The sequence below is a fragment of the Orbicella faveolata genome, unplaced genomic scaffold, assembly GCF_042242905.1.
Source record: "Orbicella faveolata isolate gen_17 unplaced genomic scaffold, um_ofav_v1 contig_2, whole genome shotgun sequence".
Classification (NCBI taxonomy): Eukaryota; Metazoa; Cnidaria; class Anthozoa; order Scleractinia; family Merulinidae; genus Orbicella; species Orbicella faveolata.
Window position 1 is genome coordinate 6,747,401 of NW_028301547.1, and position 10,839 is coordinate 6,758,239.

Genomic DNA, 10,839 nt, shown 5'->3' on the forward strand with positions numbered 1-10,839 from the left:
ATTCTGAACTTAACAGTCCTTTATACGTTTTCATACGTACTCGGTGTGACTGATTTTCAAAACTGCCTCTGAAAATGACATCCTTTATCTCCTCTAAACGAAGTGAATTAACCTTTATTAGCCAGTCACGACGAGTCTATAATTTCAGAAAAGACAAATAATTCTGTGTTACTAATTCAGCTTCTCGTGGTTTTTGTAAATGAGGAAAACGAGTCTTTGAATTCGGAGTAAACATATCGGCAACGGGTTCATGATGTTATGTTAAGCGACTGAAGCTAGCGCTCTGGAAAACTGACTCCCTTGACCTTTTCTAAATTTCATTTCCCCTGAAATCCTTCACAGAATGATCAACTCAGCACTCCACGAATACCACAGCTCTGTTTTTAATTTTTCAGCCATCATGTGTGTATTACATCACAATATTATGTTTTAACTCATTCGTCATCAATTTACTCTATGTGGCCCTGATATCTTTCATTACGCACAGAAGTCAGAGAAGGGTGTCCTCATGTCTTTAATATTTCATCACACTGCTGTGGAGAAGAAGGCAAGTATATAACGTTTACGTTAAGCTTAAAACAAAAATCATTGTTCGAATAATAAAAACGATACTTTAAAAGCAGGTTTAAGTTGCAGACACTACAGTATCCATGGTTAGCCTCTTATATGGAATGCTAATCATGTGGGGTTGTTTTTTCTCATGTGGACAGACCAAGCGGCTTTACACACATTTTTGACTTCCATCCCACGGGTACCATGTCTAAAAATAACTTGACAGGGAAAATCTTTTGAATAAGGCTTATATGGGAGATCAAGATGAACTGTCTTGCTTTTCATCCTCTCTTGATTGCAGCTATAGGTTCCATGGGGGCTGGGGATGGGGGGCAGGGTGTACTCCTAGAAAAATTGGATGGAGGCGTGCCGCCCGCTTCCCAAAACCCTTTACATTATTTATGACCAAAATCTGGGATTTCCCTTCCCTATTTCTGACCTGAAAAAAATAGCTTCTTCTAAAAGACATACCCAGTTCAAGGCTACAGTGCAAAAACCATACCCTATTTATGGCTAAAATCGATACCCTATTGATGATCAAAACGCCTGAAAACCCTACCCATTGGAGTGGCACATACCTATATAGCCCATATAAGGGAGTACCCCTCCCCCCGGGCTATAGGTATTGCACGAAAGGCACTGTGAATTTTTTCACTTCCGTGAATATGTTATTGAAGTCATTACATGCATCAGCGCTATCGTTCATGAGCACAGCCTGGTAAGTCAAATATTCGGACATCATCAAGGTCTTTAGTTCTCGTAGGTAAGTTTGGTCAATATTTTGAACATGATAAAAACACCCAGATCTTCTTCGAATTTGTTGGTTATCTTCACAAACTTAGGATAGGAACTGAATGTCTTCGAAAGTCTACGTTATTTGTACATTATTCTGTTTGGTCTCCATTTCGTTAAAACACTCCTCGGTCCGGAGCTCCAAAAAGCGCCCTCCACCATCCCCTTCACGGCGTCTTCCAGCAAGAAATGCGTTCTTTTCTTTTTAATTTCGTTTTTTAAGAAATCGTCGGGTAGAAAACAGAAACGTTTTCTTTTCTGCAAGACGTCGCAGTTCTTGTAAGTTTAGTTTTATGTTCACGGTCGTCTACAGACAATACGCATTTAAGATTCTACTCAGTACGCGGCTTGGGTTATAGAGTCTGCCGTCGCCTTTGGGGCGATTTACAGCCTAAGGATGCTTATTAATTTACCCTTGTTCAATGCTGAAACTTACCTGCCACAGACCAAGGGTAGGCTGTCTTAACCGCTGTAGATGTTTCTGGGACAACCTTAAATGATAACTTGGTATCGCCGATACTGCAAGTGCAGTCCTGTCCTCCTCCCGCATCTCCTTTTTGTGCAAGGAAACACACGGTAAACAAACCAAAATCGAATGCTGGGCTGGTTCCAACAAGCATGGAAGTGGCGCTGTTTGGAGGATATTTTGGCAACGTGTCCCACACAAATTCCAGTTTTATAAATTTGAGCGGCTACAAAACGAAAAGTAAATGAGAATCAACCTACTGACTTATTGTATTATTATTATTATTATTTTGTTTTAATTTGGAATGTTAACAATATACAAAGATACACTAAACAGAAGAAAAAAAAAACTAACACTACTTACAATGATTGAATTACAATAACCTACACTCACACTAATTACAATACAGCTGTTCTACTAAACAATACAAATAAACGGTCTTTAAATTTATATAATATGATACTTATCTAATTTAAACCGCATTTTGAATGTATGCTTTCTCTAGCTGTATTGTATTATTTCACTTATTCCTTGATATTCTTAATATGAGCAACACAAAACAGAACAAAACAACGAAAAAGAAAGAAGGATGCTCTAGTTTGTTTACCGCAAATCATAAAACCTCTTTTGTGGATTTAAATGGGGGCAAGGGTAGGGGGAGGGCATTAGAGTAGCATTCTTAGCAACTTAAGATAACTTTTCAATTTGAAGTTTAGAAGTGAGCTTTCTAATGAATTCTTTCACATTTTATAGTTTTTGTGCATATAAATAATATTTGGCAAATAACAGGGTGAAGTTAAATTTCTTTAACGACTTATTAGCGCCTTGAGGATAATTCTTTGGCTTTAAACCAAACAGTATTTCAAGTGGAGATAGTGAGAAGGAGATGCCATTTTCTTTGTTGGACCATTTAATGACTTCGGAAAAGAACTGTTTTGACCAATGGCAGTTTAGAAAAGTGCTGCTTATTGAGTCGGGTTCTTGGCATAATAAACACAGCATGTCTGATTCTATACCGTAGAAGGAAATATTTTTTTTAGTCCCCACAATTCTGTGTCTTTAAGCTTGTTGTTTTTCCAAACATTTTCAACACGATTGAAAAAGGTGCCTAGTTGAAGTCCTACAACTTGTAGATCACGTGTCCATTTGGAGTATACCTTTATCTCTACATTGTCTTTGTCTATTAGAAGCCAATAGTAATCTCTGCTTTTCAATTTGTGCAAGTCTATGACGGTATTCGGAGAGAGTTAAAATGCATTTTCTGCGAGAAAGGTGCTTTTATCGACTTGTATTTGTTTTGCTTTATTAAGAAGCTAAGGTGCTTAGGAATCGCGGAAACAACCTGCATATAATTTAGAAGATTGCATTCAACCTCGTACTTTTGGATGAACTCTGGGAATGTGAGAAATTGGCCATTTTCCTGTAAAAGATCCTGTATAAGGAAGATTTTTTTCTGAAACCATTCTTTGCAAAAAAGGGTTTGATTTCCAATTAAGATTTCTTTGTTGCTAAATAATACCAATTCCTGGCTAATGGCACAATTGTAGGCTACTTTAACCTCTACAAAATGTTGTAGCATTGACTTCTAGAATTGCGGTAAGTTGGTTTGCTTCAGAAGTTTTTCATTGCAATTGCATTTTAACAAAAAGTTCAGGCCACCATATTTATTCAAGAAGTAGTTGGGAATCGTCTTCTAGGATTCCTCCCAAGCTTGCTCTTTTTTCAACAGTCTTACAATTCGAGCAAGTTTTAGTGACCTGGACATTAACTCAATGTTTGGCGCATGCAAACCTCCATCGCTATAGGCAAGAGACATTACTTTTCTTTTAATCAGTGTTGTCTTGCTTTTTTTCCAAATAAACTTAAAAAGAAGGGAGTTAGTGTCTTTACCTAGTGGCTTTTGTTATGCTGAGTATTTGCATGATATCGATTAAAATTCGACATACCTCTTACCAACAGAGTTCAAGGCCCGTACTGTAAGCTACGGATCGAGTTTTTCCCTTTCGATTTATGGCTTAAGTCGTTAGCACGTTTGAATTGGAATGTTTTAGACTTTTACTTCCTATACAAGTTACGAACTCTTGGCAAGAAATTACGAAACATTTTGGCGACGAAAACAGCTTTAAATTTTAGCGGATCGTACAGTAGAATATGGCCGCTTAATTGAATAATCACAGTTGGCCTAGTAAACTGAGAGATATAATAACTAAGGTTGTTACCCAGTTTTGCAGTGCGCAAAACACCGATCAATCATAATATAATTTGTAAAATATTGTCAAGCACTACATTGTGCACTGTTGGCCTCGTCTTTAGGAATTAAAAGGGATTTTTTTGTCACGAACCTTCAAGAGACAGAAAGGGAAGGACATTTGACGAATCGGTTGAAAAGAAAGTTCAGCGAAGACGTCAGAAACCTACCTTCGAGTTGCGAGGACAACGATGTCAGCTAAATCTCAGGTCTAAACGACGAACCGATGCAAAGTTTGAATGACAATCTGCTATGAGTTCTATTTCGATAAATTAGGTAAGTTCATACTAGGGCCCAAGTAGGCCTTAAGTACGATAAAAACTCAAGTGAACTTGAGACTGGCGGTGCTAACTTTTAAAGATAAGCGTTCATACTAAATTGCAAAGTATGCTACTTGCGGAATCGCTTGTCAATCAAACTACGCGGTAAAACCCGCCAAAGCAAATGTAGTCAAGACACTCAAAGCTTCATTATGCCGCGACCTCGAAACGTTCGAATAGCGTCCCTTATTTTGATTTTTGCTTTCCTACTTTTGCGACAGCGGTCTTTCATGCTTCAACAAATGTATTGCTTCGCTTTAATGGAGGAAGCCTTTAGAATTAGCCGGCGAAACCGTCGGATGTTGCTTATTTATATGGCAGGGCACTCACAACAACAAAGACCACAACTGAAAAGAAGAGCTTGGGTTTGGCCTAGACCACAGAACTGGTTTCGCCTTCTTATAGCTCATCCAGCACTGCATTTTCTTTGGAAGGAACATTTTCGTATCACTCACGCAACATTTGAATACCTATGTGACCTAATAAGAGCAGATATACAAAAACAACACACGCGGATGCGAGTGCCAATTAGTGTAGAAGAAAGAGTTGGTTTAGCATTATGGCGACTTGCAACCGGCAACAGTTATAGAAGCTGTGGGTTACAATTTGGATACGGAAAGTCAACAGCGAAATGCATTTGTAGTGAATTCGAGCGCGCTCTTCTTCGTAGGAAGGATCAATTCATAAAATTTCCCTTGACAAGGCAGGAAATTACAGAAAAGGTTGACGAGTTCGAAGAGATGTATGGCATACCTCAAATTGTCGGAGCCATAGATGGTTGCCACATAGAGATAAATGCTCCACCACGAAATCACGAGGATTACTATAATCGTAAGCAGCATTATAGTGTGAACCTTCAAGCTATAGTTGATTCTAACCTGAAATTCATCCATGCTACCGTTGGTTATCCAGGCAGCATACACGATGCTCGCGTCCTTAGACTAAGTGGACTATACGATTTGGCACAAAATGAGCAAATTCTTGCTGGCCCGACGAGGAATATAAATGGAGTAGAAATCGGCCCTCTTCTCGCTGGAGACAGTGCATATCCCCTTACCAGTTGGCTCATGAAACCTTACTCAGACAGGGGGCACTTAACTCCTGAACAAAAAAAATTCAACAAAAAATTCAGTGCCCTACGATGCGTAGTCGAGCGTGCATTTGGCATGTTAAAATCACGGTTGCGAATTGTTATGAAAAAAATTGAGCAGAAAACGACAACCCTTACGAAAACTGTTGTTGCGTCATGTGTTTTGCATAACATTTGCATTGAGAGAGGTGATCTATATGATGATGGCTGCGACTCCGATGATGACTCAGACGATGAAGATGAAGGCAGACTTCTATTTGAAACTGGCAACGATGTGAGAGATGCTTTAAAAGACTTTGTGCGGGATAACTTGTAACACTACATTTTCCAACTGCAGGTTTTATTTGTTAACGAATGCTATGTGTAGCACCAAAATGTCATATAAACATATAAACTTGCCGATACAGGCAACAACAAAACAGCAGAACAGTAACAAATATATATATAATTAGAATTAATACAACTGTCTCCTTTTTAGAACATCAAATATGTGCACTGATTTACTTTGACACCAAATCTTTGAAAATGTCCTTAAACCTTGCGAGAATTGCATTTGTTTGTTCCAACTGATTCCTCTGTGATTCCCGAAGCATTTCTGTGGAACGTTCAAATCGTATGTTATCTTGCTCTATGCTTCGTTCCATAAGTTGTAGAAAACTTGTCTGCCACTCAGACGTCGCTGTTTGCTCATCACGTCTCTTCTTTCCTTTGCTGCCAGATTTCGCTGGCTTATCAGTTGCCTTTCGTTTCACTCCTTCATTGGGCGTCGCAGTTTCGAATTCATTTTCCATGTTTTCTGTGTCGGCCACGCTTCCTTGTGGAGAGAGTGATGTGCTGCTGCCTTCTTCGAAGGCAAACGTGGAAGAGCCTTCGAGTGCCATTTTGGATGGGTCAACGCTATCGCGATGACCCATCACGTCGTCGAAAAAGTCGAGGTATGGAAACCCCTCTTTGATTTTCTTAAACCCCGCTTCGCCGGTCGACTGAGAGCGTTGCTTTAAAAGCTTATACTCGTACTCGAGATTTTGCTGGCGTTTCTTTACCTGCGGCAAAGTTCTTTCGCTGTCAGGACAGCTTTCCTTGTATGCGATAAAAATTTCATTCCATATCTTAATCCTTTCTTTGTTGGACGCACTGCGTAGCTTGCTGTACCGTGGCCCCCATACTGCCAGCATCTCACGAGTTTCGTCTTCTGTCCAGTCAGACGCCTTTAATTTGGTCTTCTTTTTGCCTTCGGAACTTGTTTTACTGACCCGGCTTGAGTTAGCGGATGAAGTCTCAGGCCCTGGTGATGGGGTTCGCGATACTAGGGAGCTGTTGTTGCTTTGTGGTGGACTGTCGCTCGGTTGAAATGCAGCAGGACGGTAAAAGGTCTGGCTGTGTGGTGGGAAATGAAAGAGTTGTCCACTGCGGAAAGGCGTTTGTGGCTGGTTAATCGTTACGGGTACTGCTCCGGCAAATCTTTGGTTTAAGTTGTTGCTATCGAACAGAAAGCATGCTTATGAAAACATGGCTATTAAGATTTTATTAAGAGTAAAACAGAACATTTGTTCAAAAGTCTTTAACTGGTTTAATAAATAAATGAAACTGCACTTACATGAGGCTTAAGTCCACGGAATCGTCGTCCTCTAATCGATATTGTTGCTGAGCGAAGAAGCGAGGCCGGCTTGCGTTGTAATCCATGCTTTTTGCTTCGCCAAGGTTTGCGTGCACTAGCTTTTCCCGCCGTTTAGTTGATTGACGTGTTATCGCTTTCGCGTGTTTTGATAGTGCCTAAGAACGCATTCGAGAACAGCAAAACTAGACTTAAGAGCGCACTTCGGCACCTTTGAAAGTACGCCGTTTCTAAGGTTACAAAGTAAGGTACTTGAACTAAAATAAACCCCGTTCACATTCCAAGTAGACCTTGGGCGTACTTAAGGCCTACTTACGTACGTAGTATGAACTCGCCTAATATTCCGTGATCAAAGAAACTGTTTAGAAAAGGTTTTAAGCCAATCAAATTAGGTTTCGCTAAGTTTTTAAGGAGTGCCGTGTGTTGAGTCTTTTTAGTACAAATACACAGTCAGAGGGAGAGAGTAAAACGAACCTTGTAATCTTAAAATAAACTTGTGAAGTTTGCGAAGAACGGCCTGTTGAGTCTTGGCATTCGCAACAAATATTAAAATGATTGATTTCAACAAATATACCTTCGTAATCTAACAATTCTAAGCTGTCAGAAATATATCCTTTACTAGGGTTTGCGTCAAACGTTCGACTGTAAAGCGGCGCCAAAGAATGATGGTCATTTGGGGCCTACTGATACCTTAAATCTATAAATAAGCTTATCTCAAGACTCTTAACCTCAGAATAAGGATGACGTGGTACGAGGAGCCAGAAAGAAAAAAACTACACTTAAGCTTATATAAAGGCTTTTTATCTCGGCGTAAACTGAACATATTAGAAACGATACTTGATACCTGCCACAGATAACCAACTGAAGTAAGAAAATGATACCTACACCTGTAAGTAAGAAAGGTCTTCGTGATTCTGTCCCGTAAAGCTAAGGTAAAAAACATAAATGCAAAATATGTTATTGTTATTGCTGAAGAAAATCAAAGCTGTGTAAGTCATAGAAGATTTTCAATTTTACAGTCTTCACGAAGAAGGACGGGAAAAAAATTGGTAACTGATTCGTTTTTGATAAGCAAACTAGATTACGAAAAGCGTTAACAATGAATAGAACAATAAGTTCAAAAAAGCTAAAATGTTATTAACACTCTACAGTAATATTAGGTGATGGTTAACCTCGCGAAAGTGATAATATTCAGACGTGTTCTTAAAATTCAGAGATCATAATGTCAACGTAAGTCATTCAAGAAATGTTGTCTTATATACAAACATCTATGCCCCCCATGACCTCTTATACTTTCAGAGTATGGATAGCATTCTAAGCCCTGAACTATTCAAAACTTTCATTGAATCTAATCCCTGCTGCCCTCACCCATTAAAGTCAAATATCTGTCGGCACATTTTCTTCCAACCCGTGGAAAATAAAACAGTGTACGCACGTATGCTCTTTCACAATGCCAATTGTGACATCTGATAAGACATGGACTCTTTCTTCAAGTGCTTAATGTTTTTTGTCATTGCCAGTGGCTAAAAACTACGACTAATTTCTTGGGTGTTCATTTTCCTTCTTAGAAAAGAGCACGGATGTCTATTCCGTCAGGACTGCTCGCTATATGGTGAGTGCTCGCTATATCGTCATATGGTGGCACCACCAGAAGAAACAAAGACATGGCATACCATCGAAAGACAAATACGTGTGGGCTGAAATAGGGTACCTGAAATAGCAACTGATTCACAGTCGCTTGAATAAGAAGTTGGAAAGTGTCTTCAATTTAATAAGACTTCTCAGTTAGTTTCGAAATTTTCGAACATGACTGCGTTTTTACATTGCCGTTTGCTGAATGGAGGAACGTTAAATAGCAGCAGAGGTTTGATAAACCAATTCATGAAGAATGCTTTCAAGCATATTTACTCCGAAATTAACCGGGCGGGAAGCCGAATACAAAACACAAGTGTTGGAAAAGCTGGAATGATTGCGGATTTGGAAACTATAGAACCATTATTGTCTTTAATATTCAGGTGAGAAATCTAATTAAGAATCAAGGTTTGAAATTGGGTGTAAAATTTTATAGCTGCTAAAAATCACAAGCGCTCGAAAAAAAGCGAGCTTGAAAAGGATACCAGTGGTTAGTACCTGCTTCCCAAATGCTCCAAATGTCAGGTAGAGTGCTGTAACCTTTCCAAAATTTCAAGTTCTTTGGCTGAAACTCAGCACTGATTCAATTTTATAATAGCGTTCCTCCTATGACAATGTTCTGCCAGAGAAAATAAAACAAAACATTTTTTTTCAAAATAGGCTTAATCTAAGAATGAATAGAAAACACAAAAGCAAAACGATAAAAACAAAGTTGGCGAGTAAGACGTTAATAATGGAAAGGGTTTAATGGAGCGCTTGTGGCCGGACCGCCCCACATACTCACGGGAAATTTAGTGCCTGAACTTTGCAGGTTTTCATTGTTGAGAAGGTTTGAAAAAGTAAATGAAGAAAAGATAAGAACAGCAGAGAGCCAAAAACATAGCAGTTCAAACTTGAAGCCGCTTTGTAGTGTTATCTCAACTTGAAGCTGATAAAAGTTATTTTAAAGCTTCCAAAATGATTACAGAACTGTCATTTTGGCATATTGGCCTGATTTATATACAGATACAATGGATGGTTACTCTATTTATCCTCAAAGTATTGGAGACTTCTTACACGCTTAGCTTAAAAAAAAAACTACTGAGTCGAGTTTTTTAAAAAAATGAAATTAATGAAAGGAAACAACATATCTACTTGTATGACGATCGAAGATACATTCGGTGGGACGCGAGCTCTCTCTCAGTTCGCTGCGTCATACTTGCATGCAGGCAGGCATGATTAACTTTGATGTGATGCCAGAAACAGTAAATTACATTGAATGGGAGATAATAACACTGGCTAGTCCGAAACCCTAAGTTAGTGTCCAATGTCTACATTGGAGAGGATTTGTATTATTGCGACCACAGCGCCACCAGACTGGGACGGAAACATGAGAACTAAATGGAGAGAGTTGGTACCCGCTGTAGAACGAGTTAATGAGGGTGTTTACAAACATTATAGGAAAATCACTCCTACAGTTCCGGCGCGTTTTTCTTCATGTTTATTATCAATGGAATCTGCCTAAATCATTGACGAAAGTAATAACTTTCTCAGTGACATACTACCACAATGAAAAGGCAAAGAAGTAAATACATAATATAAATGTATAAAATGCGCTACATTACGGGAATCTATTCCACTGACAACTTGATTTATTTCGATTTAACTTCAGAGTTTTCATAAAGAAATTGTTTCTAAAAAATAAACTTGCCCACGGGATATTTATTGCCTGAACTTTGCAGGGTTTCTGAGAAGGTTTAACTAAGGTTCCAACAAGTAAATGAATAAAAATTTAATTAAAAAGAGCAGAGAACGGAAAACATAGCACTTCAAACTGAGTTTTTGCAAAGTAGATTATGGAAAGATTTGATCAGTTAAATTTTGAGATTACACTTTCTTCTTTCCAAACTGATGACCTAAGTATAGAAAAACGTCACTCCTACGAGCTTAGACAAACGATAATGCAGCCTCTAATAAGCAACGGGTAGTTGAAATAGAAACTGACTACCCCGTGTCAGGCTCATTAAAAAAAAAAAAGAAAAAAATGAGAAAAGATTACTGACACGATAGGAAAAGGAATTTCTAGAATGCAGACTTTAAAAAAATGTATTTATCAAGATTAATTCAAATAATTGTACATTTTAA

The 10,839-nt window shown here is 38.6% G+C and overlaps 3 protein-coding genes across 3 annotated transcripts; 1 reads left to right on the forward strand and 2 right to left on the reverse strand.

The window, feature by feature from the left end:
• Positions 1-367: 367 nt before the first annotated feature.
• LOC149111740 (uncharacterized) lies at positions 368-2,059 on the reverse strand. Its single transcript, XM_089289231.1, has 2 exons — positions 1,781-2,059; positions 368-533 (listed from the first exon to the last, which is right to left on the reverse strand). The coding sequence occupies exons 1-2, from the start codon at positions 1,962-1,964 to the stop codon at positions 526-528; spliced, it is 192 nt and encodes a 63-aa protein (XP_089145357.1). The 5' UTR covers positions 1,965-2,059; the 3' UTR covers positions 368-525.
• A 2,271-nt stretch (positions 2,060-4,330) lies between these two features.
• On the forward strand, positions 4,331-5,955 carry LOC149111741 (uncharacterized). Its single transcript, XM_089289219.1, has one exon. It carries the CDS (start codon positions 4,531-4,533, stop codon positions 5,782-5,784), a length of 1,254 nt encoding a protein of 417 aa, XP_089145345.1. The 5' UTR covers positions 4,331-4,530; the 3' UTR covers positions 5,785-5,955.
• Positions 5,792-7,420, reverse strand: LOC149111742 (uncharacterized). Its single transcript, XM_089289225.1, has 2 exons — positions 7,066-7,420; positions 5,792-6,947 (listed from the first exon to the last, which is right to left on the reverse strand). The coding sequence occupies exons 1-2, from the start codon at positions 7,149-7,151 to the stop codon at positions 5,969-5,971; spliced, it is 1,065 nt and encodes a 354-aa protein (XP_089145351.1). The 5' UTR covers positions 7,152-7,420; the 3' UTR covers positions 5,792-5,968.
• Positions 7,421-10,839: the final 3,419 nt, after the last annotated feature.

Bases quoted from the DNA above. Each gene is read 5' to 3' on its own strand.
- LOC149111740 (XM_089289231.1), bottom strand. From the start codon at position 1,964: ATGCTTGTTGGAACCAGCCCAGCATTCGATTTTGGTTTGTTTACCGTG.
- LOC149111741 (XM_089289219.1), top strand. From the start codon at position 4,531: ATGCCGCGACCTCGAAACGTTCGAATAGCGTCCCTTATTTTGATTTTT.
- LOC149111742 (XM_089289225.1), bottom strand. From the start codon at position 7,151: ATGGATTACAACGCAAGCCGGCCTCGCTTCTTCGCTCAGCAACAATAT. The intron at 6,948-7,065 runs GTAAGTGCAGTT...TCTGTTCGATAG, and splicing joins TCCGTGGACTTAAGCCTCAT to CAACAACTTAAACCAAAGAT.